The 27,037-nt window shown below is 41.5% G+C and overlaps 1 protein-coding gene and 1 long non-coding RNA gene across 3 annotated transcripts in view; one reads left to right on the forward strand and one right to left on the reverse strand.

Moving 5' to 3' along the window:
* Window positions 1–27,037, forward strand: part of Asb15 (ankyrin repeat and SOCS box containing 15) — a 48,183-nt gene that overhangs the window by 9,925 nt on the left and 11,221 nt on the right. The window contains exons 1-5 of one of the 2 annotated variants that reach the window (XM_075953345.1): window positions 7,542–7,623; window positions 20,511–20,619; window positions 22,334–22,386; window positions 22,475–22,606; window positions 24,158–24,316. In XM_075953345.1, the coding sequence (XP_075809460.1) occupies window positions 20,513–20,619; window positions 22,334–22,386; window positions 22,475–22,606; window positions 24,158–24,316 (451 nt within the window). In that variant the 5' untranslated portion in view covers window positions 7,542–7,623; window positions 20,511–20,512. Of the gene's footprint in view, window positions 1–7,541; window positions 7,624–20,510; window positions 20,620–22,333; window positions 22,387–22,474; window positions 22,607–24,157; window positions 24,317–27,037 lie in introns of those variants that run through there. The other variant, XM_075953346.1, reaches the window with a different exon arrangement.
* The window catches only part of LOC142838073 (uncharacterized), a 43,072-nt gene continuing 28,575 nt past the window's right edge, over window positions 12,541–27,037 (reverse strand). Inside the window, exon 3 of the long non-coding RNA XR_012908506.1 lies at window positions 12,541–12,641. This is a non-coding gene — a long non-coding RNA (uncharacterized LOC142838073). The remainder of the gene's footprint in view (window positions 12,642–27,037) is intronic.

The following is a 27,037-nucleotide window of genomic DNA, read 5'->3' on the forward strand; positions in this document are numbered from 1 at the left end:
ACCAATATTTACAATACACAGCTCTATCCTGGAAGAGTTCAAAATACATAATTGGGAAGTGGGCTGATCAGAAACCTGTGATCATGTGCTCATCTTCCATTATGTAGTCTTGGCTGTATGGTGGGCACAGCATCAGCTGTAGTGAACTGTAGCAGACCTCGCTTCCCTTTAACGTCATCTTCTATTTCTGATAACGCAATAGCCACAAGATAACTCTCTCCCCAAGGCTTCCATCAGCTCTCTGTCGTGGCAGACATGTCACGTCTCTCACAGAGAGTGAATGCTGCACCACAGTCTTAAACACAGCCAGTGGAGGACTATGGGTCTGCAGCTGTGGAGAAACTCTCTAACCTCCCAACCACTCAGCAGCTGAAAACAAAATATCATCAATAATTCATTTATGACATAACACTTTCATTTTGCTCTTGTGCTCATTGGTAATTGAGTTGAGGAGAGGTGGGATATAACCATTTAGTTAGGCAATTGTTTTTTAAAAGATGAGTTTTTAGATACCTAGATTCAGGCTACAGAAGAGAATCCTGCTCAGTAAAAAAAAAAAAAAAAGTATCTTCATCTAACTCTTGATTTATTTATTTATTTTATTTTATTTTATTAATATCTGCCTGCATGCCAGAAGAGGGCACCATACCTCATTACAGATTGTTGTGAGCCACCATGTGGTTGCTGGGAATTGAACTCAGGACCTTTGGAAGAGCAGGCAATGCTCCTAACCGCTGAGCCATCTCTCCAGCCCCCCTAGCTCTTGATTTTTGGCTTCTAAAAATGTTTGTGAGAATCACTATGTGATAGGCAAGTTTCTAAATGTTCTTTTAGAAAATCATGTGTCTGCATGTTGGGAGAGGGTGGCAAGAACTCAACACTGGGTGCCTTCTTCCATAGATGTCTATGTTATTTTTTTTAAGATAGCATCTCTCACTGATGCTGAAGTTCATTGACTGGCCAAAAATCTGGCTCTCACCACACCCTGCCTCCTGATGCCAGGATTGCAGATATACCTCACCTTGCTAGCTTTTGTATAGGTGCTGAAGCTCAGAGCTCAGGTCTCCATGCTTCATGGCAGGCACTGAACCGACTAAGCCATCTGTCCAGCCCTCTCCAGTGTTCTTTGATTGGAGAACTTGTCTTTGTGTCTGACACATGGTAATCAGTAAATGCATGCTTGGAAGATAACTGGACACCTTGTATACAGGCAGGGGATGCATCTTACTTAGGTGTCCAGAGGTGAAGAGAGGGCTGGAAGGATGAAAGAAATCACAGTAAATCTTGCTTAAGAAATCGTTCGCCTCTGATTCAAAATATAAGTCATATAAAAGGATCAGAGAGGAGAAAGACCACAGGAATATTTTAGCAAAATCCCAAGTAGTAAAATAGGGAGTTCTTAGCCGGTAGAACTTCAAACCACAACATTCTAGATCCTGAAGTTAAAAAGAAATCAAAGCTCATCAAACTCCAAGCCCAAGAAAAGGCCAAACATTTCACGTGAAAGAAAGACTTTGGCCAAGGAAGACAGTGCCTCGGTGTTCTGTTCTGATGATCCAGGAGCTGATGTTAGGAGGTGGTAACCCTTCTTTCTTCGCTCAGCCATCAGGTTCTGTTCTGCAGTGCCTCCTATGCTTGTGCCCACTTTATGAGCTTTTCAGCAGGCATCCAGGGGTTACATACTAATTTCTTGCTCAGAAGTTCTAGTAGAATCTATCCTCTCCCTTACCCCTACACATATATCCAACCTTTCAGCATCCGTAATGCTGAGACTACACACACAGGGAAGCTAAGAAAAAAATCACTCTGGAATCATGAAACCAGATAAGAGCTCCGAAGAGCAGTGAGACAAAGTTAACACACCAAGGTTAGCTTCCACTACATCAAACCCAGGATTTCAAGTAGATTAGAGACAGGCAATTCTACTCACAAGGCAATAACAATTATAAAATACTAATGAATAAGTACGTAAGGACTGCTCACTATCTCATTAAGAATCTTTGAAACTTTACCAAAGTAAAAATTTAAATAAATTGGGGAGAAGAGTCAATATTTTGCACAGATCAATTTTCCTCAGATCAATCTATTCTTGGAGTACTTTTCATTGCAATTTCATTTTTCTTACTGAAAATTATTCTGAAAATCATGTGTAAGAAACAACCCGTGACATAAAGAATTTTGAAATAAAAAAAATAAAGGTCTGCTCTCCCAAATGTCACATCATTCTGTGCTGCTGCAATAATTAAAATACATGGGACAAGCACAGGGAATACACGGGCAAATGAATGTGTTAGATTCCCTTAATAGTTCTTCAGTGGGATGTAATTAACTGAACAAAGAAATCCAATAACCTTGCATTGAGTTGTATACATTCCTCCTCTTTACAGAGACTCTGTTGTAGACTAACAGTTCTAAAAAATAAGCTGTTTAGTCTTGTTAGATGTTGATGCAACAAGCTTATTCACACAAGAGAGAATATTCCTTCCCTCTTTGCCCTAAAGAACACTTTAGGAATCACTACTATAGACCTGTTACAGGTAAGAATTGATGTATAATACAACCAGACTAACATTTGTACTGTCTGACCTGGGTTTCAATCTTATCACTGATTTTACTTTTAAAAGATTTCCAACTTAATAACTCCACTGCACTTCAATTGATAGCAGTGCAACCCAGCGGTCACACTGCTGTCCATGGTTAAACTAAACATGTCCCAAAATTAAATCAAAAGTCATAAAACTAGGGCTGGAGAGATGGCTCAGCATTTAAGAGCATTGCCTGCTCTTCCAAAGGTCCTGAGTTCAATTCCCAGCAATCACATGGTGGCTCACAACCATCTGTAATGAGGTCTGGTGCCCTCTTTCTGGCCTGCAGACATACACGCAGACAAAATATTGTATACATAATAAATAAATAAATAAATAAATAAATAAATAATTTTTAAAAAAGTCATAAAACTAGAAAAGGCATGTGTAGTGGTGTCAGGGGCTACGGGGGCCCATAGGGGAAAGATAAAAGTGGGGAGAGTGTTCAGAAAGCCTTGTATACATGTATGAAATTGTCAAATAACAGCACCGAGCATGGGAAATGGGCACAAAGTCTCACCCTGACCAAGAAGTTCTTTGCAATTGATACCTAAAGGGAGAGGGAAAAGGCATTTTCTTCAATGGGTCTTCAACTGCACTTTAGGGTCGACATCATGCTTAGGAGTAGTTGACCAATACAGGATGCACTCCATGGTATTATGTAGTTGTGGTGGTGGTGGTTGTGTGTGTGTGTGTGTGTGTGTGTGTATTTATTTGCTTTGTTTTGATTTTTAAGAGAGGGAAAGCATACGTAGTTGTCTGGGTAGGGAAGTGAGGAGGATCTGGGAGCATTTGGAGGAGGAAAAAGAACATTGTCAAAATATTTATTGTATGAATATTTTTAAATTATTTTTAAAAAGAAAAAACTTAAGTTTTATTAAGGTCCCATGAACAAATGAAATTTCTGTAAACTTAAAGTACATAATGTGGTGGTTTGGTAAATGTAGATAAATAACAACCAAACTAATTAATATAGCTATCACTGGGATAATTAGCACTGTATCTGATGAGAACATTGAAGATCTGCTATTTTAACATGTTTAAAATGTAAGTGCTATGAGCATATAACATATTATCATGTTATACATTAGAACTCTCAAACTTATTTATTTATAACTAAAATTTTGTACTTTTTTTTGGCCCACCCTTTTAACCCTAGAAAACACTATTGTACTCTATTTCTGTGAATCCTGATTTTTGTTTTCACGAATAAGTGATATCATACAATGTCTGTCATCTAAGGCTCATCCATGTTACTGCAAATGGCAGGATTCTTTCTTTTGTAAGGGTGGATAACCTTCCATTATAATATTTACTGGCCATCTACTGCTGGATATTTGACATGGTTGCATATTTTGGCTACTCTGAATCGTGCTACAGTGAACACGGGTGGGCACATATCTCTTAGAGATGTTGGTTTTTATTTCCAGTGGCCGTGTGCTCAGAAATAAAATGATGGATGTTGACTTTTCAACTGACCTGTGAGATCTTGTCTGCTGTATGTGGGATCTGGGGACCGGAAAGAATGGGGCAGACCACAGTCTAATGCTGTAGACAGCCTGACTTCAGTTCTAGTGTGCTTTATACACGGATCTAACAAAGAAAGCAGTGATCCAAGGAAGGCTGTTTGAGTTCAGAAAAAAAGAAAACATGTAAATAAAGGTCAGTAATCACACACTAAATATCAACAGAACTCTCTCAGGACAGACCAAACACAAAGCCTGACACATACTATAGATTCTATCAAGGGAAGCAAGAAAGCAAGGCAGAAGAACATATCCAGATTCAGGATACACTGACCAGATCGATGTATTGGATGTATTGCAGCATCCAACAAAAACAAACATGTCTTATAAATTAAACGTAAATGTCGTAGGAGCCCTGAAATGGTATCCAGGAACAAGCCAGGGAACAAAATACGCCTGGAGTAAATGTCCTTCCCTTATTCCTGGAGCCGCTCCCACAGTTCCCCAAGGCGTTGTTCACCACGGGTTGTTCTATTGACAGGGTTCTGACACTGGATCATATTAATTTAAAAAAAAAAATGTTCTGAGAAATTTCCTTAAAACTACTCTCCGGCATTTGAGTGTGGGACTCTGCCTGTCGGTGCCTAGAATGAGGGCAGCCGTGGGGATTCTCGCACAGGTGTGTGACGTCAGCACTCCTGGCGGAGTTTGTGCTAAAGCGTTTGACTCCGTGTCAGTTCCTTGGTTTTCCGCCTGAAAAAACAAGGCCATGATCCAAGCACTCGACACCGAGCTGGACGAGCTGAAAACTGATGACTTCCTTTTCTTACGTGTCTACTTTGTTCTGAATGGGATACATGCAGGTATTGCTTACTGTCGACACAATGCTAGGATAACATAGAGCGCCCCCCCCCACGTTTTTTTTTCCAGAAGAGAGACCTTAGTGTGCGCTTCCTATAGGGCTTTATAAAAATGAACTGGTCTAGTGGGAGCTTGATAAATGGCTCCGAGAGACAGTGCGTGGATTATGTGTAATGATAGCAAGAGATGTATTTCATTTCATGATGACAAGCCTGCAGCCCTTACACCTGTTTTCAGGGACACAGAGTACCTGCGGTAAAACGGGGCTGTCAGGGCCAGCAGGTGCCTTAAACACAGACACAGAGATGCTCTTGTGTTCCTTCGGAGTTCCCATCCAATACCACCCAAACCCCCTTATTCCCTAAATAGAACCGGGCGAGTCCAAGGGCAGCCTCGAACAGTACATCTCAGCCATTCTAACCTCAGATTCTCCATGTCCTTTGCTATAAATATCATCTTGGACCAGGACATGCATGTGTTCCTAAATATAGCAGAAGGGGGTGTCTCTGGGTGTCAGTCTCATTGCGTGCATCCTCATGGGAACGGTGCTATTAAATAATCCCTCACTGTTCGGTCATGCCTCTCCTGAATCTCAGCCTCCGCTAGCAACGCGAAGGCATGTTTCAAAAAACACTTTTCTATAGTTTCACAGGTGCATTGTTTGAAATCTGCTCAGAAAAAAAAAAAACGACACTTTAAAACAAGACAAACGTGAAGGTGATTATTAATACCCTAGAAGATCGCTCTTTACTCAAGGGTTTTATGACGTATGTGTATGGATGATTGACTTGAGGGATAGGCCTTATAAATTCGTTGGGTGACTTGGTCACTTTAGTGTTGCTGTTTCCGTAATGGGGAGGAATACATTGCGTTTCAATATTTTTTTGCTGTTTGAGAAAGGGTCTTAGTCTATAGCCCAAGACGGCCTTGAGCAAATGGTCCCTTGCCTTTGCCTCCCCAGGCATCTGCCACTACACATGACTCAGAACTTTAAAGCAAATCCCAGCTGTCAGAGACCATGAGGGAAGGCAATATTTATTTGTAAGTCTCTTACTAGGTAGCTTGTGCCATTCACTTAACCACAAAGTCTCTCATTTTTGTCCTTTTCCTGAACCACTTTGAACACTGTATTGAACGTGATTTGGAAGCAGTCTACAGTAACTATTCTACACATATGTCAGCACAAAGTAATTTAAGAGCAAGCACCCCCCTGCAACGCACCGAACCACATTTGAAAACGTTGAGTTCACATTTTCCCATAAATTCCATTAAACCCCGAAGATTTGTTTGAATTTTTAACATGAGCGTTAAAGCAGTGTTGTATGAAAATTGAAGTATTGAGCATCTCTTGTGCCTTTTATAATAATTTTTACGGAAAAGTTCCATCAAGTTAATAATAAATCAGATTAATAACTTAGAAAATGCCCATGACTTTTTCATCCCCCACCGTTACTCTTTCAGCATTCAGTTAACAGTTATATAAATGTGAACTGTTTTTCAAAGTTTTGCCCCAAGCATGAGAGAAGCATGCCTTGTTTATTACAGCTAAAGAAGGTGCAGGTGGTTTTCTGGAGTTTCAGAACAATGGCAGATTGGTTGTAGAATTCATATTTACCTACTGACCCCAAAGACAAAGGTAAAAAGAAAATCAAGTCTAGCATGCTTCTGCACTCAGAATCCTGCGGGAGAAAAATGCAGGAAGATCAAAGCCACTGAATCCTACTTGGAACTCTGAGATAGAATGAGGAGTGTCACTCAGCCCCAGAAGCCAGGAGACCAATCCTGGGGCAGGGTTGTGTCAGTGGGGGAGGGGAGAGGGAGAGACAGAAGCCAGATGGCTTTGTGAATGTTGACAGTGGCCTGGGTAACTCAAAGATAGCCCTGTCAAAAAACAAACAAAAAACCACCAGGCAGGTTTTTTCCACATCAGGAAATGGTAAGAGGGCAGATTTTATTGATTGCAATATTTCCTTCTTTCTGATTTTGTAGTCCTTTAAGAAAAGGGCCCTCAAACTAAAACCTCTTTTTTGTTGTTGTTGTTGCTTGCTTTACATCTACAGTGATTAATTTATCATTTGTTTGTTTGTTTTACTATTCCATATACTCGCTTGTCGGCCTGTGCATTTTGGGTCAGCACGGATACACTGAGAGCTCTATGTGTATCTTGAGTCACAGTGACAGTTTCCAAGAGCAAATCACAGTGAGGACAGCAAATTGGTAATAAGATGATCTTGTCCAATGCTGTTAGATTTGGATCTAAAACTTGAAGCATGGAAATAATGGTGAGCATTGAAACCTGCCCAGAGCAGGGGGATCTGCTGACACACAATGTACCTTCTGAATTCCTACAACAGTGTGCTTTGGCTTGTGTGGGTGGGAGGCTTTTTCCTTCAGCAAGAAGCCTCCCTACAGCTGAGTTGGCAGCTCGTCTTTTTCTATAAACTCTTTGAACCAACCAGAACACAGCAAATCTTATTATTCTTCTACGAGCTTGCATTTCTTTTGATGAGAGTCAGCAGCCATCGCGGGCGATTCTTTCCTGTGTGCCAGGGAACACTTGTGCTTCTGCTGCCCAAGGTCAGATCTTAATTTAAACACCGACTGGATACTTAATTTTAGATACACTGAGGAACACATTAGCTCCAAGGCACTTCCTCTGGTTTAGGAAGGCAAGGCCCTGGATAAGAATAACGAGACGAACATTCCGAAAGGTGAGATTATGAAATATTTGATCTGTACCTTGCCAGCGCGCTTATGGAATAGCAGCATTGGAAATATTCGGAGCAAATGGACATACAGGGTGCGGAGAAAGCTTGTCCTTTGAAATCTGACTGATCACCTATGGGCTCACCCATCTAATTATAGCATAAAACAGGGACAGATTCATTGATTCATAGAGCAGCAACTCAGCAATTATTATGCATTACAGACCATATCATAAGAAAAATAAAGTAGGAATATACTATCAAGGGACACCCATGTGAATAGCATAGAATCCCAAAGGGCCTTATCTGTTCTCATGGTTTGCGATGGGGTGGAAATGACTTTTGTGAGGACTTAATATAAATTTCTATGGAGGCTTATTTTTATCATTAACTGCAAAAAAATTAGATGTTTGTGCTCAGATTTTTTAAAAAAAAAATCCTTTAAGATGAAAAGGGAAAAAAAAAAACAGAACACAGTAGATGTGGAAATTTACTACTGCAGATGAGACCAGAGAACAGCAAGGCTGCCAGACCTTCAAAGGCAGGCGCTGCCAAGGCTCGTTGGTTCTTAACTGAAGAATTTCTGGGGAATTGTCTATGTAGAAAATGGTTTTACAGCCACAAAATACCTGTCGCAGCTTCATAGTGGAAGGATTATGAACATAGTTTTATACTTTGTTCTTATGAGAATATCTAATAATTTCACATGAATTTGTGCCTAATTTATTTTTACCTGGAGCTGATTCGTTTGTGAATTGTGAAACTGCGGATTGTGAAAGAAATTCCTTTACCAAACTCTTTCTGAAGCCTATCAGTTTACAGGTTATAAAACGAGACCTGAGCTTCATGAATCCTTTCCCTGTAGTGAGCCAGCTAAACCTGTATGTCTGTTAGGGAGGACCAGACCTGCATCCTCATCTCCACCCTCCCTCTGGTCGGTGAGCTTTAGCAGGCTGCCCGACCAACTCTGCAACAAACTGCAGAAGTGTGCTGTGAACATGGAATACTCAACCCATTCGGTGTGCACAGTATAGAAAGCCTCAGTAGACAAGTACTAAGGCAATTATTAAACTCATTAAATGTATGCTTCTTGAGAAGCTACTGCGTGTTTGCCTAACACTGAGCGAGAGAAGAAAGAATGGGGACGGTGTCTACCAAGCACTGCTTTCTAAAGGTTTGATTTATTTATTTAAATAACTTTCCTTTGCCTTTATTCATATGTGTGTGTGTATACACATCATGACACACTTGTGCAGTTCAGAAGGAACTTTCAGGAGTGGGTTCTCTCCTTTTGTCACATGGAAACCAAGGACTGAGCTCAGATAAGATTTGGCAGCAAGCAACATTACCAACTAGCCTGTTTTGATAGTCCAAGTTTATTATTTTTATTTGCCCATGCACATGTGTGTTTGTGTATAGATCCGTGTCCGTCTGGAGGCCCGAGGTCAGCACTGGGTATCTCCGACTGCCACCCTCCACCTTGTCTTTTGAGACATGATCTTTAGCTGAACCTGGAGAATGAGCTGCAGGAGCCCACTTGTCTCTGCTTCCCTAGTGGTAGGGTTACAGACACAGGTGTCCCTGTGGGGAGTTTTGTTTGTTTGGGTTTGGTTGTTTTCATGTGGGGGCTGGGGATCCTAACTCCGGTCTTCATACTTGTATGCGGTGGGTGCTCTGCTGGTGAGGCAATCCCCCAGCACCTAGAGCACAGTCTCTAAAAGTAAGAAACTCTGACGATGTTGATATTGGATGAGTGGGTGGGGCCTGGGGGACCTGGAACCTCAAACACAGTTGACATTGGATGTGTATTTTTGAATGATAGGTAGAATCGCCTGACTCCCCTTGGGAAAATAACAGCTGAGAACCCATAGGCCTTGGTGTCTTTGTCCATCAGTGGCAGAAGGTTGTCCGTATTCTGCATCTGTCTTTCAACAAGGTATTGGACGTGAGAATCCTAAAAAAGAGACATGAGCACTGGAAGGAGTGTCTTTAACAGGATTTGTAAGTGGATAAACAGCTTTTCTCAAGGGTGCTAAGTAACAGCCCCGGGCCAGCCTGGAGGCCTCTGTCCTATGCTACCTTCTGGCCCACATGTGTCCTTCTCAACAGAGCACGAGACCATCAAGAACTTATTAAGTAGGGAGGGTAGAGATGTGGTCAGTCTCAGCAGATGGGAACAAAGGTCAGCCTTTAACAAGGTGAAAGAAAGCAGGGATAAACACAGAGTGACAGGGAGCACGGCTCAGCAAGCACGTGAAAAACACAGCCTGTAGAACTGGGGGCAGGAGAGGTTCAAATCCGTTGTGTAGCAGGATAGCCTCCACGCTTCTCTGGCCTGGCCTAAGTTAGTAGATGTGCAATGTGTAAGGAGAGAGAGGTGAGCATGCCTACTTGGTGGTAGCCTGTTCTTAAAAAAAAAATAGATTTATTTATTCTATGTACAGCATTCTGCCTGCAGACCAGAAGAGGGTAGCAGATCTCATTACAGAAGGTTGTGAGTCATCATGTGGTTGCCAGGAATTGAACTCAGGAACTTAAAAAGAGCAAGCAGTACTCTTCACCACTGAGCCATCTCTCCAGCCCTAGATGGTATTCTGCCTGCACTCACCTGTGGTTCAGAACCTCATAGAAAGCAATGGGTGTGTGAGTGTGTTCACAGGAAAGCTTTTAGGAAGACAAGGGAAGTTCAGTCATGTCACAGTGAAAGAAAGTGTGCAACCTTCAAAAGAGAAGGCTTGGTGGAGTCCTGACAGCCTGTAAGGAGGTGTTTGAAGGGCTCCAGAGAGTCACAGTCTCTCAGCACAGTTCTGAAGAACAGAGAACTGAGCCTATTGAATTTCGGTTTCAAGGTAGACATAGGGGTTTGATGCTCCTTCCCACCCACAAACCTAGAGAAGGCATCAAGGACTCATTTGGAGATAAGGAAGCTCCCTGCCACTGTACCGAAGCTGAAGTTAGCTAGACGTGCATTGGGCATGCTGGAAATGGGACTTTGGTGGGCTACCTGGTGAGTTTCAACTCTGCAGGTGGCTGGTCCCACGGGAAAACAAGGAGAATAAAACATCAGGGATACTGGAGGACCTGCCCATGGATGAATCAAAATTGCTCAAACATGATAGGCTCCTACTTCCTCATTCCAGAGAAGTTAAGCCAGCCAATAATGACAGTGTCGACTGACTGCCAGACAGATGATGTGGGCAGGCCAGGACTGGAGCAGAGGGTCAGCCTCCAGCAGGAGGAAATTAATGACTTGTGCATAGTCTTAGCATATGATATTAAGTTATGCAACAGCTTGGTATTGCTTGAATGAGTCTGGAATAGATGTGAGTACTACACTGGAATTTTTGTGTGCCTAGGGAAAAAAAAATTTTAAGAAGATGTGTATATATCCATATATGTATGTGTGTATGCGTATATGAATAAGAATAATAGGAGGTTAGGAAATGGCCCAATGTATCCAGTCCTTGCCACACAGACATGAAGACTAGAGTTCAGATTCCCAGCCCTGTAGAGGCGGAAGAGGGATTTCCCAGAACAAGCTAACTAGCTAAGCTAGCTAAATCATCCAACTCCAGGTTCAGAAAGATACTGTGCCTCAGCAAACAAAGTAAAAGACTATTAAGGAAAACACTCCAGCCTCCGCGCAATACATACCCCTACACACACACACACACACACACACACACACACACACACACACACATGATACTCTTTAAGAAGTGTTTCTATGATTATAACTCATTTATGCACTCACCCTTCCCAACTGTGTAAGCCAAAGATGCTTTTTACAATATTTAAAATTGTATCATCTCCCTTGGGAGCTACCTCTTGTTATCAAAATATAAAAATTTCTCCTTATGTGAACAGATATAATGCTTTAGGTAATGACATCTATGCTTGAGCAAGACACGTAAGTGGATGAATCTGTCAGATGTCTGTTGCTTACCAAGCCAAGAAATGGCCCCACTGGGTTTCACCCGCTTTTCTGAAATGCAGGTGATCATTCCTCTCGGGTTCAGCTGCTGCCCCAGAGGCACGTGCAGGGAGCTTCCAGAGAGGGCTTGAAATCTTTGACTCCAAAAGGTTCATCTTAGTTCCTCTTACTATTGATGATTTAAAAAACACCTCTGCTCTGCCCTCACACATTTCAAGTGTAGGATTTTGTGTTGTTAGCTGTAGACTCATCGCCGTGTGTTAGATGCTCGAATTTCTTCATTTTGCGTAACTGAAACTTTATGCCCTTTGAAAGACATCTCCCTAAATGCCCACTTCAAAGCCCCTGGCTACTATCATCCAGTTCTGTTTCTGTGAACCCATTTTTGGGTTCCACATTTTGAGATCTTGCAATGTCTTTTCTCTGGTGTGTTATTCATTTTATGGAATATAATGCTCAACAATTTTATCCTGCTTGTCACAGATGACATCATTCCACTCTTTTCGGGACAGTATAACATTCCACGGGAGATAGACAGCGCATTTTCTTTATTCAGCCCCCTGGATACTTAGCCCAATTCCACCTTTGGTTGTTGTGAATAATGAAGTAATGCCACAGTGGGCACGGGAGTGCAGACCTCGGTTCCTGTGGAAATTTCTAGAAATGGACTAGATCATTTATCTCTATGTTTTAAGTTTCCGAGGAACCCCCTACTGTTTTTTTCCCCCCAGTGGTCATTCCAAAAATAAGAGTAGCTATGTAAGATGGCATTTTCAAATTAGCTATATTGTGGTGACTATTTCGCAATACATATGCATATTGAATTTTCATGCTCTGTACCTATGGCGATTTGATGAAAAGCTTAGGCATTTGAAAACTTGGTTCAGACTGTGGCTCTCTGGGTAGGAGGTGTAGCCTTACTAAAGGAGGTGTGTCACTGGGGCCTGGCTTTGAAAATTTAAAAGCCTAGTGCCATTTCAAGCTACTTACTGTTTGTGGTTTGTGATACGAATTCTCAGATGTCCCTGCTGCCATGTCTAATGCCTGCTGCTACGCTTCCGTGCCATGATGGTAATGGATTCTTGTGCCACTGGAACGAGAAGCCCCAAAATCAACCCCTCTCTTTTCAGGAGTTACTTTGTCATAGTGTTTTCTCCAACAGTAAAAAAGAAGTACAGCGCCCTAAGGTTACCGCATTTCTACAGCCAAGGCTTGTTGTCCTTTGTCTTGGTAAAACAGAAGGACTAAAAGTCAATCTCATTGCTTTAAAAGCCTCTGATTATATCTGGTTAAATGATTATCATGTATTAGTTTTGATAGCTGTATTGTATTCCATTGATTGCGTATCAATGTCCCATACTCATCATTGATCATTGGAGTTTTTTCAAAGATTTTTGCTGTTTAAAATCAGATAAACATTCTCATATATAAATCTTTGCCTACATCCCGACCATTTTTATAAGATAGATGTCTAAATGGAGAGTTATACAGAAGAAAAGATTTTTTTTTTAAACTGTGATACTTTCACTTGTAACGGGAGCTCGTGGACTGATTTGTATCAGTCGTCCTTAGCGCAGGGTTCTTCCTTCTCCCGTGTCCTTGTTTTCCTCCGGAAGTCCCCGTGTGTAGGAATGTAGACCTCCTTCCTACACTCTGACTCATTTCCAAAGCCAGCATGCTTCCTCCTACCTTTCTTTCATAAATGAATTGACTTAGAAATTAATAGTAGAGAGAGAAATGCCAACATTTGCAATATGAAGCTGAAGATAAACGCAGCTGGTGTAACAGGTCCTATTGATAGAGAATTTACACAAAAATAAATATTAATCGGTGCAGGCCCAAAATTGGAAGTGAATTTGGCAAAAAAAAGGTATGTATAATGTAAAGAAAAATAAGATATATCTACTTCCAAGCTCATCTTAAGAGCAGTGTATATCAGCTTATTATCCATTCATGTAGCCAGTTCTTACTAAATTCTCACCACGTATCAGCTGTCACCCTAAGACTCATTGCCACATCTGCCTTTTTATCTCTTTTTCCCAGAATATCAAGTTATGTATCTTTGAGGCAACATTAAAATGATACTTGTTTTCTGGACTAAGGTCTGTGTGTGTGTGTGTGTGTCTGTGCTTGTGTGTGTCTGTGCATGTGTGTGTGTGTGTGTGTCTGCTTGTGTGTCTGTGCATGTGTGTGTGTGGGTGTGTGTCAAATGCTCCAGAGGGTACCTTGTGTCGTTAAGAAAGACACTATTTGAATGCATCTATTTCTTCCTATCATTTTTAGTCTTTCTTTCATAGGAAAAGCAAATGTCATAAAAAAGAATTATTGGACTGTTAGTTATAAACAAGAGTCACATGACTGTGAGGTAGAGCCCAGTTCTGACAGGTATATGTCTCCTGGAAACTCTTATGGGCTAGTGAGCTCTGTTGCTCAAATCAGCGATTAAAACCATGTATCTGATTTGCTACTTAGTACGAAAGCACACTGAGTGAAGGCTACCAGGACTTCCCTTCTCCCCAGTTCTCTCTGCCTGGCTAAAAACCATTAGATTATATTCCTGAATCTAGTCACCAAGGTCTAGTCCCCTATTTAATCACTTCCTCCTCCTAAGACTGACTATCAAGATCCAGCTATCAAAGTATTGAATTCCAACATAATTAACTGGCTTAATAAAAATTAAATACCTCAGCCAAACACAAGTTTCCCCTTTGTCATGATAGACTGCTGTTTGCCTATGGGCCACATCTGTCCCTGCTCTAACCAGAGGCAGTCTTTGCTCCTCTGGAACAAATATCTCTGCCCTCTCTCTTTGTTCCCTTCCCCTTCTCCTCAACTATGTTCTGTCTTTGTGCCTTATACCAACCCTCTGTCCCTCTGAAGCAAATAAATCTGCTTTGTGCTGAGAACTTGGTCTTGGGGATCCTTAGCCAAGACTGATCCTTTCACTGAGAAAATAAGTGTGTATGACCAGCAATAAGTATCAAAGTCATAAAAAGTATTTAATTTACAAAACTGACTAGGTTTTAAAAATTATTAACTACAAATGGCATAATGCAGATAAATAAAAATAAACATCATTTAACATAACTGTTTTCTTACCAAATCCAAAAAACTGGAAATATTCCTACTAAACTCTTGCCTTTCCTCTGGTAACGTAAATGCACAAATTCCTCTCGGAGATGCCAGGAGACCAGCTCACTGATCAGGAATCACAGTACTTCCAAGGCAGAGAGAAATCCCTCTGTGATCTAGGCTCAGCCTTCCACACAGCAGACACATACACTTCTTTTGGAAACCCAGAGTCTAAGTATGGGATACACTTGCATAAAGGAGGAAGAAACCCTAGTTTTTCAGGGTTGTCCTTGTATGAGTCCATTTTCACTTCCCACCGTACTTCAGCCTGGGACCCTCTGCCATCTTGCCACCCATGTGCCATTTCTAAAACTCTTTCTAGAAATCCTGGCTCTACAGTGGGGACCAGCCTGGTGCCACAAGCATTTTGCTCTTTGCTTTGTTTGTGTTTGTTTTGAAATGATTTCTGCTGTGAAGTGAGTTCAGGCTGACTTCAGGCTCTCCTGCCTCTCGGTCATTCATATCCTCCTTGGGATTAGAGCACTGTGCTACAATGCCCAACTGCTACTGGCATTTTCAGAAAGGATACAGGAAGAGAGGACAGTGTGCCCTAAAGGACAAAAATCTCTCAGTAACGTGGCAGAATGATATTGACAGTCGCCGAGGGCAGTGTATTTATGGACACAGAGTCCTTGCACCATGGGAGCAACTGTCCACTCAGCTGATTCCCACATCGCCCTTGTTATTGACTGACAGAGAAGGTTTTTGTTTTGTTGTACACGAGACAGAGTCATGACAGGTGGCGCAACAGACTCGGATGTAATCAGGAGTGAGCCTACACAATAGCTCATGAAAAATGTGATTGTTTTTATCTTTTTTATAGGAAAGGGGAGAACAATGATTTCATGACACAAGACCTAGTAGAATCCGAGGAATGCTCGGAGGGGTGTCGCAACCACCTTGTCAGTAAGACATCGGTGGAGAAGATGCAGAACGGGAGGCTCTAAACCCTGGTGCCCTCTACGGCATTGTGCCTTGCGACGCCATTCCAATCTCCTCACTGCTTCAGTCAGGCACCAACTGGCAGGCTGATCCTTTTAATTTTTTTTTTCAGACAGTGATGTTTAGACTCCAAAACAAAAAGTCCGGAATGAAGACAAGCGTAGGAAACCCCAGACCACCCTGTGCAACCCAAAACCTCCCTGCACAGAGCCAAAGCACAAAGATTTATGTGCCTTTGAGAACTGGTATTTATTTTTGGAAGTTATTGTCACCAAACACCGACTGTCAAGAACAGGATCAAAGTGTTTTCTGACAAAGACGGCAGACCGTGGCTTCCAAAGGCCTTGAAGAGTATGTTCTCTTTGCGCTGCTCAGGCCCCGTTACCCGCTGTGTGAGTTTAAGTGATTAAGGCTCAACTTCCACTTCTCTACGATGATCCATACTTGCTTACAACATATTTTATGTGTATTGATGTTTGCCCACATGTATGACACCCATCTGTGTGAGGGTGTCGGATCCCCTGGGATTAGAGTTAGAGACAGTTGTGAGCTGCCCATGTGGGTGCTGGGAATTGAACACTGGTCCTCTGGAAATGTAGCCAGTGCTCTGAACCGCAAGCCACCTCTCAGCCCCATACTCGGTTCTTGAAACAAAGCCAGACCTCAATGGTTTACGACCTATGCTCTCACCACCCCTGTCCTTTCCAAACATATTCCACAATTCTCACAGTCCCCAAACTTTCCTTTCTTCCACATCTAAAAGAAATTTAACGCAGCCCATCTGTAAAACAAATGAAGAACCACTTAAATCTTGACTAAACATTTGGGACTCATCACTTAGAACCCTGGAATTGAGCTGGTTTTGTTTTGTTTTGTTTTTTAACTATCTAAAACATAAAAAGAGCTTCAGAGTGTTCGTGGGTTAACCTCTTCAAAGTTGGTATGTCCCTTCAGAGAGAGAATTTGTAATTTGCCTCTAAATGCATTTCTCCCTTAGTAAGCTTAACCAGTGCTGTAAATGAAATGAATTTACATAAAATTTCCTTAACATTGGGGCTGGGAAATTGATTAGTAGGCTAAGTGCCTGCTGAGCAAATGTAAGCTACAATTCACAATTCCAGAGAACCAAGACAGCAAAGAGGACCCTAAGAGAGATGTACATGGATCTAATCTATATGGGAAGTAGAAAAAGACAAGATCTCTTGAGTAAATTGAGAGCATGGGAGAAGGGAGAAGGGTGTGGGGAGGAAGGGAGGAGAAGGAAGAAAAATATATAGCTCAAGAAAAACAATTTTAAAAAAAGAAAACAGAAAATGTGAGGATCTCTCACAAAAATAATTTGAGAGCCATAGAGGAGGATATAAAACTTTGATTGCTGGTCTACACACACACACACACACACACACTCACACACACACATACACATACACACACACATACACACACACTCACACACACATACACACTCACACATACACACTCACACACACATACTCACACACACATACTCACACACACACATACACACTCACACATATACACTTACACACACACCACACATACACACTCACACACACACACTCACACACACATACTCACACACACACATACACACTCACACATATACACTTACACACACACCACACATACACACTCACACACACACACTCACACACACATACACACTCACACACATACTCACACACACACATACTCACACACACACATACACACTCACACATATACACTTATACACATACCACACATACACACTCACACACATACATTCTCACACACATACACACACACACCACACATACACACACCACACACACAAACACACATCCACACAAGAGGGAGGATTCCTTCCATCATTTTCTAAGCCAGTTACTAGTAGAAAGCAGATGTTCTCACTACTGGTTTCTCTGGAACAATATTAAGTGCTCTAAGACACGTTGTTCTGAAGAGAGGGCCAAGTAGTTTCTCTGCGACAGAGAAGTGAGAGGCTTGATGACAAAATGCTGTCCGGCCTTTCTTCAAACGCTCAAGCAGCACTTTCTTTAGTAATTTCCAATTGATCTGTCATCCTCGTCATTTTAAATTTTCAATACAGTTCAATCACTCTGGACCTGATTTTCTCACTGTGTCTTAATACCTCCAGGCTATCCCAATAACACCCTTTATGATCATTCTGACCCCTGACTGCACCTATGCAGAACTAACCCTCATCTAAACTGTCGGTTCTGTGGGAGACAGCCTGTAGGTTGGTGCTGTTCTGTCATGGTTTCCCCATAATTTTACCAGGTTTTTACGATAGTATAAAAGAACTAAGAACACTGATAACATTCTCCACCCTCCTTTTTGTTTGTTTGTTTGTTTGTTTTGTTTTGTTTTTCAAGATAAGTTTTCTCTGTGTAGCCCTGGCTGGCCTAGAACTGACTCTGTAGACCAGGCTGGCCTCCAAATCACAAAGATCCTCCTACCTACGCCTCCAGAGTTCTGGGCTTGGCTGATAACATTCCTCACGATGATAGAGTTAAAAAGACGATTGGAAAATGTTAGGAAGCCATTTCGCAGACCAACTCCAGCCTCTAAGGAGCATGCAGTGTTTCATGTACTGGTTGCCCACATTTCCATCAGGGTTAGACTGAAACTGGGCATTTGAAGAGGTGAGAGACTCTCCATCCCGTCTTACTCCTGTAACCGTGCAAGCCCCAGCTCTGAGCAGTGACATCAGCAAGAAAGGCAGCAGTGTTTAAGGCTTAACTGCGTCATCTACTTGTCTTATCTGAAGAACTCAGTGCATACTCGATGGAAATGAGTCAAGAACCTTTCCTGTCCCCTCTGAGAAGTCATTTGCCACTTAGGAGAGCAGATAAATTAGGGGTGGGGATATCGAAGAACACTCTATAATAAAGAAAGAGCATGGCCCAGGGGTGTAGTTCAGTGCTGGGACCACCCTGGGTCCCCAGCACTGCAAGAAAGAAATGACTTTGTCCCCTCTCCCCAGAAAGCAATAGTCCAGGGAGAACAAAAACACAGATATTTGAAGAATTTGCAGAGCAGAAAAGGAATGCATGCAAATCCAAATGGCAGGGAAACGTTACGTAAGAAGAAACATTCACAGAAAGAGGGCGAGGGGAAGTAGAGAATCCCAGCAAGGGCTGCTGGAGGAGAAAGCCTCCTGTGCCAGGCTGGAGGCAGTGGGGACCAGGACGAACAGCAGCTGGGACAGCGTTGTGAAGAAAGAAACAGATGGAGACACACAAACTAGAGGGAAATGAAGCCAGCTACGGAGTCAGCAGTCAGTCTGTTCAGCTGGAAGGAAAACTGCATTCCTGAGAGAAACGGTCCGTTGTCAGAACACGGAAGAACTTGGTGGCTCGGCGTCCAACTATGCGCTCCGTCATTTATTCCTTCAAGGCACGTGCCAAGACCCCGGACCATGCAGAGGTGCTCTCTATACGCTGAGGCTGCACCCTAGTTCTCTGATCTCGTGTAGTTACAGTCTGAGGACAAGAGACAATGGACCAATTTATAATAAATAAATAAATACCTTCTGAATCTATTTGGCCAGAAGATCTCAGATATGCACATAGACGAACAGGGAGACAGTGACTGCCGTGTTAGGGAGCATGCTCAGTGAAAACACATTCATTCTCACACAATCACTGTTTACCTCTCTGTTCTAAAACAGCTGCAAGGCTACCTGCTACTTACACAGAACAGTGTGTTGTTGTTGTTTTATTTGACGTTTTGAGACAAGATCTCATTACTGCAGCTTAGAATGGACAGAAACTTGTGATTCTTCTGTCTCTGCCTCCTGAGTGCTGGGACTGTAGAGGATGGACCACCAGACAAGGCTCTGCCCAGAAAAATGAAGCACGAAATCCTCACGAAGTTAGAGTTTCTGTGCAGCCTGTCCAGAGGCTGGGGACCTTGACTATCAGCACAGCTAAAGCTGTCTTTCAAGATTATCTGACCTTGAAGACAGAGAAGACACACGGCATCTGTCAACTGCGTCTGGAAATTGCTGGCAGGCTTTGTTTCTGTTTCTCTCCTTCAAAAGGCACAGTACCGTGTCTACAGTCAGAAGGAATGCATTGGGCTCGGGAATTCTGCTAATGAGCGATAATTTCATATTGCTTACTCACACCACTCGGGGGCTATTTTCGGCTTCTATATTTACTAAACTTTCTGCCTATAACCAAAGGAGCTGACTTAACATTAAAAATAGATATTTACTCTTCTAATGTAAGAATAAACCAGTGAGCCTTCTCGGGTTTTTTTTCCTTCATTTTTACCTATTATCCTCAGGAGAGACAGACTGGTGAAAAGCACTGGCTTGTGATAAATGAACAGAAATGATCAGAGGACTAGATGGGGCGTCTTCAGAAGCACTAGGCCCTGGGTCAATAGCTGACGTTAAGATGATCCTCAGCTCAAATGTGCAAATGACCCGAGAGCAGCAGACCCGATATCTGAGGGCTCTAGAGAAGATGAAAGGACCACCGTGGACTGACCACTTCTCTTCCAGTTCAGTTTCGAGTTTCTAATGTGCTGTATAAAATGATGGGCCCGAGTTAGTATCCATTAGAAGTTTGATTAAAGACAACCAAGCCTGTCTGTAGACGGTGCTGGAAAGTCAAAGTTCAAAGCCACAGGCATTCAAAGGGCAGGTGATTAAAAGTTTCAGCAGACCATCTGAAGTTAATAAAACGAAGTTTACGTGTACGTGGATTAAGTTCTTAGCTATGTGTGTGTATTTACCAAGGAGAGGCAAATGTATTCTGTTTTTCATTTTGCATTTGTTATGTTAATTACACCAATTGTTCTGGATCCCTTGTTGAGTATAAGAAATTACCTCTTTCAAAATTATTTGCAGATATGGATATTAATGATGACCCTAATGAAGACCATCTTGCAAGTTACGACGTTCAACTCTGCATTCAGGAATCCATTGAAGCAAGCCAGGCTGTATTCCATCCTGAAAGGTAGCCTTCCAAGCAATTGCCCTCAGCAGATTTCTTCATGGCAGTCATTTAGCTGCGAGACTCACTCCTCCTGTATAAAAATGCTTGCTTCCCCCCACGGCCCACATGCTTTTTTTTTCTGGTATGAAGTATAACATCTTTAAAATATCAACTTTGCACATGTTTTAATGATCTGATCTGCAAATATGCATCTCATGTAGAAAGTGGAAATTTTTTTCAAGTGGGAAATTCCTAGCTGGATTTACTTAGAGATTGCCGATATTCTAAATTATTGTGACGCTAAAAAGGATAATGCGTAGAGTCTGAACAAATTTATATGTAAACAGGTTTGTACGCAACACATTCTGCCATCTTGCCAGCTAACCTTTGTGAGTAAACACATTAAAATAGACATGGAATTGATGTTACAAACATAGTAACACCAGAATCGTAAATGGCTAAAATGAATACCTGCCATACATGATACATAATGAAAAAAGTAGACCTTAGTTACCTTTATGTTCTATTTTCATGCTTAGGATTTTATAGTCAGGAACTTAGCAGTGCTTGTGGGTGTGTTCATTGCTATGAAATTACTGCCTTTGAGCTGTGTGTGCAGTATACTCGTGTGTGTGTGTGCATACATGTGCCCATGTGTTCATTTATGGTCTCACATGAGCACAGTGCACACCCCTCTGGGGAGGCCAGAGATCGAAATTGAGTGGCTTCCTCTTGCCTTTCTGTTTAAAAGAGGATCTGTCACGGAACAGGAGTTCAGCTAGACTGCCTAGCTGGGCAAGCCCCAGGCATCCTCCTGTCTCCACCCCCAGTGCTGGGATTACAGACATTTTCTGGTGATCTGAACTCAGGCCCTTATGCCTATATAGGAAGCACTTGGCCAGCTAACTCATCCTGCAGTCTTCTGCTCTTGAACTTTTGAAAGTGAACATGTAATAACACGCTGGTTTCTCTTCAGATTGTATAAATCTTTTAACTTTGCAAAGTGTGCATGTTACAGAACATTTCTGGTCTTTGACTTTTTCGTAGTACTGAAACTCCAACAGAATTTAAAACCCCAGAGCTCCCCACAAGGCATTCAGAACCCTACAATGTTAGCAGATGTTTCTGTTTAATAAAGCTAACACCGTTGTTATGAGGCTTTTGTTTCCACTTTAAAAGTACATGTGTCAGTCAATTGCCTTGTAAGCCTAAATCATGACCCGCTGGGCCGCTGACTGGGCATAAGTTCAGTAACTGTTCTACCTACTAATCAATTGATTAAATACTTCTAACATGTGTGTGTGTGTGTGTCATAAACTCCCAAATGCCTCTCAGCAATTACTAAGAGCCAAGTAACTTTTACTGAGCACATAGTGTTGGAAGTTTGAGAAGTCTCAGCCATCTTCCTATTTAACCCCGTCCAGTTGAAGGGCTGATAGACTTTCCCAAGGCCACAGAGTCAGGCCTGTACCGAGCCCTTGCCTCTGGCTCCAGCCATTTCTATTATCTAGGGAGACTTCCCAACCCCTCTTATTCTGGTGTTTTGCTCTCTTCACTATTACCCTCTCTGCCTGACTCCTGGGGAAATTTAAAGTGGAATAAATCAGCTATATGATTTTCTTGCAAATTTTGATGATCGCAGATATTTACAAAACCTCATTTTTATTGTTAAGATCCTTAAAATACATCACTAGTACAAATATGGCTTGTTTTTTTCTTCTTTTTTCTCTGCTAGATTTGTACCACTCAGTGACCAAAACAGAAAGCTTGTAGAGGCCATAAGGCAAGGTGAGTGGGCATGCGGTCTACAGCGAGGCAGAACCGGAAGTTCACCTTGTCAGGGCCAGTGTGTAACGGGTCCGCACATTTCCTGTAGGTCACATTTTTGAGCTCCAGGAGTACGTGCAATGTAAATACGCCCTGGATGAAGCTGACGAGAAAGGATGGTTCCCATTGCATGAAGCCGTCGTTCAACCCATTCAGCAGATACTTGAGACTGTTCTGGATGGTAAGAATACAGGACTTTTGTTCAAAGCTAGAGAAGAAATGTGTACATCGTGGGAGTTCCAAAGGAACCTAACAAGCAAAGATAAAATAGCAGAACAAAAGACTGCACAATTTGTGGCATCTGCAACTCAGTCTTTGTATCCATTCACCTAAGAATGTGGTACAGGACGGTGGAAAGGTAGCGCTGATCAAAGTGTTTCACAGGTTACAAATTAGTTGATTAACATAGGAAGTTACTTTTCTTTTAAAAGTACATTTGAGGGACTAGAGAGATGATTCAGCAGTTAAGAGCACCTGCTACTCTTTCAGATGACCTGAGTTTTTCCCCAGTGTTCGCATCTGGCAGCTCACAACCACCTGGAACTCCAGCTCTAGGGGATCTGAGCCCCCTTCTGGCCTGAGCAGGCACATGCACACATAGACACACACATACACCTGAATAGAGAAATAAAAAAATAAACTATTTCTAAGAGTTAATTAAAAAATTTTCATCTTCAACTATTCTTGATCTAGTTTCCGCAAAAGGATATATTTATATAAAAAATAATACAATTGTCCCTGCATTACATTAATCTTTTGGTAATGTAAACATTACTGTGATACGAGGCAACAGGAATCCGTTAGATGTCATTTTTCACACTTTGAACAGAGTCTCACTGTAGACTAGTCTGACTTTGATTCTGCAGTAAAACTTCTGCTTGCCTCTCATGACTGTTATCAGGATTACTGACTTCTACAGTAATCTTATGGAACTGTCATTAAATATGCAATCTGTCGTCACCCAAAACATCAAAATGTGATCAAGACTATATTTAACAAAACAGTTAAAGATTCTAAATCAGTTTCTCTCATTCGAAACTTGGTTGATATCTTTGGGGCTTTGGAAGAATATTTGCATCTGCACACAGCTCAGGCGCAATAAATGTTCTCTGGAAATAGACTAAGGTTAAAAAAAATCACTGTGATAAATTAACACATTATAGTTTAAGTGTTTTTACACACATCAGCATTTTATAGAACATATAAAATGTCTCATTATTTAATCTTCAGTGTTGCTTCCAAGTTTTGTAGTTTGAGGAGTGAGAAGTATTTGATAATTAGTTAGCCAATTAGAGAATTTGATGACCAAACTAATAAATATAGATGGCATTTGTGATATTTCTTCTGTAACACAGTGAGATGTTCATTCAAATATATTTCTCATTTACATTCTCCATTTGAAAAACCAATTTCATTTCTATTTACATATTTAACAGGATTGGAGAACTGATTGACAGTGTATTCAGAAATGAGAATTAGTAATCTATTTTAAGGAAAAACTTGTTGAAGCATAGGTATTAGTTTCCTAGTTGTCAACTGGATTAACAAGTCTATGTGTCTGCTAAGCCTCTCTGGCCTTTGATAATCTTTTTATTGTATATTCTCTTATCCTTCAATATTCCAATGTCTTTGCTCAATATTAAGTGTATAGTATTAGGTGATTATGATTTACATAAAATCACATAAATAGATATGTTTCTTAACTTCTCAACAAAATGCTTTCACATCTCAGCATCCTATAAGACAGTTTGGGAATTCAAGACTTGCGATGGAGAAACACCCTTGACTCTGGCAGTCAAAGCTGGCCTGGTGGAAAATGTCAAGACATTGCTAGAAAAAGGGATCTGGCCCAACACCAAAAATGACAAAGGAGAGACTCCTCTTCTGATCGGTAAATTGTTTTTTCTAGAATTTTTATTATTTGAAACAAATGTAAATGCTTAACAAGTGTTCCTTAGAAGTCATGGTACACTGGCTATAATCTGTAGCCTGAATACCTTCCCTGGTGCAACGCCTCTATGCTCCCAGCCCTGTTTCACCTGCCCATGAATTTCATTATCCTGTCCCACAAAGAGTATCATGAAAGATGACACAGACTTTAACTCTGAAATATAGAGCACAGATAGCCAGAGGAAGCTAAAGTAGTTCAGTGGCAAGGTATCATCAAGTCTAAAGGAATACCCTCCAGGTCAGGTAGAATTGAAAGGGAGGGTTGTGTGTGATATGCTCTCAGAAGAAGGGTGTGACAAACAGTGGACACCCGTTCCACATCAGAACAGTCAAACCAGACTGAAGGAAAGAGGAGATTCTGAACGAGGCACTGAGCCTGCCCGGAAGGGTTTGCAGCGGTGACACTGGGCAGGAAGGATGGCAATCAAACCTTGCCATGCATCAGCTTCTCTGGCTCATGTCCTCTGCTAATTGCTGAACGAGAATCCACTGACTGAAGAAGAAAGAGGTTAGACTGGCTGTGTATATGTGACCCAGGATAACATTGCCGTTTCTTGGAGGCACGAGAATGGAATAGGAATTTGGGCTTTGGTACTTGAGATCTGTGGATTTCTATTTGCTGGGAGACTATAATAATGGGAATCACATAGGCTCACATATGATGGTTGCACAGGGAAAGAGATGTCAGACTAAAGCCAGATGCTCTGCTAGACATCCTGGACATAAAGATATTGATTAAACTTTTGCTTAAAATGTAAGAAGAAAAGTTAATGTAAATGCTACAATGAAGGTGCGCACTTAGAGTAAATTAAGAGAGTAAAACATCATCGCATCTGCAGAAACTCTACAGGGACTTATTTCTCTGAACTGTCTTTAGTAATATGGAGATGTCATCAACAGGACTTTTAAGTTCTACAAGAAATGGATCATCCACGTCAGTGTAGCGGTTTTGCTTTGGGGCTACTTTGAAATTTGCTTCTCATGGCTCACTAACTTGCAAAGGAGAGATAAGAGGGCCAGTGTTCCTTGTTCCACGGAATTCCATTTTTAATATTTTTCTTGACTTAATTCTTCGCCTTTGTATCTCTTCACCAAGTATGCTCAGATGGCAAAAATAAAATAGCTTAGCTCTATTGAGGGCTGCTCCTCACACCCAGCCATCTGGCGCTGACCTGCAATGCTTTCTTTATACATCACCATCGTGTTACTTGTTGAGTGGTAGGTATCAGATTTGTGGTGATCTGACACTTATTAGGGTTTTTCTGCTCTTGGATGGACTCTCTGCTCATCCGAGGGATATGGTATCACCTTTCTTCTGCTTAGTAGTCTTGCTTACCCAGGCCAGGGAGGGGAAGAAGCTCTGAGAACTGTTTCCATAGGTTCTCGGATCTACTGACCTCCACCCTCCATGACTTTCCACATCTACACAGCACTTCATGTCACTTCTTTCTCAAGGTGTGAGTTCCTTTCTCTCAAATCGAAGCACACCCTTTTCGGCTGTTTCCTCTTTTACTTTCCCAGTCCGTACCCAGATGTCTCGGATCTCCTTTCTCTGTGCGCTTTATGAGTCAGAAAAACCACTCAGAGCTACTCTGAAAATCATACATAATGCAGAAAATGACAAATTAGAACTAAAAATGGAAAGCCAGAAAACCACAAGTTTCCAAGAAAATCTTAAGTAATACTAAGCAATTCTAAATCGGTGGTTTTCAAATTCTATAGAACATATATGTAAAGTATACCTAAAAGACTAAGCATACAACTGTATATATAAGTTTGTCCTTTATTATCAACTGTATTAAACTAATAATGTGCCTTATGGATTTTAATACTTCAATTGGTTATTAGTTTAGACCAGTGGTTCTCAAACTTCCTGATGCTGTGACCCTTTAATATAACTCCTCAAGTTGTGTTGACCCCCAAGTATAAAATTATTTCATTGATACTTCATAACTATAATTTTACTACTGTTATGAATTGTAATGTAAGTATCTGTCCTGCAGAATATTTGGTCGTGACCCACAGGTTGAGAACCATGATTTAGATTATCTTTATGGATTGCCTGTGAAGGATGACTCTCCACCATTAGCATTATTGTTTCTGTGAAATAATAAATCCTTCCAAAGTATTAAGAAGTGAAAATATGAATTTTTAAAAATTACTTTAAGTTGAAGGTTCCCTGCATATACTGTTGTTTTCATGAAGAAGTAAAAATTTCACTACTCGTGTGTTTCACACATGAGGCAGAAAGAAGGGCAGCTTCCCAAAGGGAAGAGCCTCATTCTCTGAGGTTTTCTTCCTTCCGAAAAAACCCTGAAACAGTGGCACTAACATAGAATCAGGCTCAGTCCGCTCTGCAGTGATAGCAGCCAGGATGAGGTAACACACCACAATTAGAGCCACAGAGGCGAATGGACAGTTATCAACACACGGTGCAGGAGGAGGAGGAGATCAGTGTCACCTCCCTCACAGGAGCACGGTCCAGTTCTTCACCTGCTCACTGAAGGACACTCTTGACAAATACTATCTTTGGTGGGGAAGATAATGCGTGTTTCTATGGGAGGGGGGAACCTGATAAATATTTATATATGGAGCACCATCGTCCAAAAGGATACTGATACTAAGAAGAATTTGTCATGTTCATATACTGGGTACTATACGA

The sequence above is a fragment of the Microtus pennsylvanicus genome, chromosome 19, assembly GCF_037038515.1.
Source record: "Microtus pennsylvanicus isolate mMicPen1 chromosome 19, mMicPen1.hap1, whole genome shotgun sequence".
In the NCBI taxonomy this organism is placed as follows: Eukaryota; Metazoa; Chordata; class Mammalia; order Rodentia; family Cricetidae; genus Microtus; species Microtus pennsylvanicus.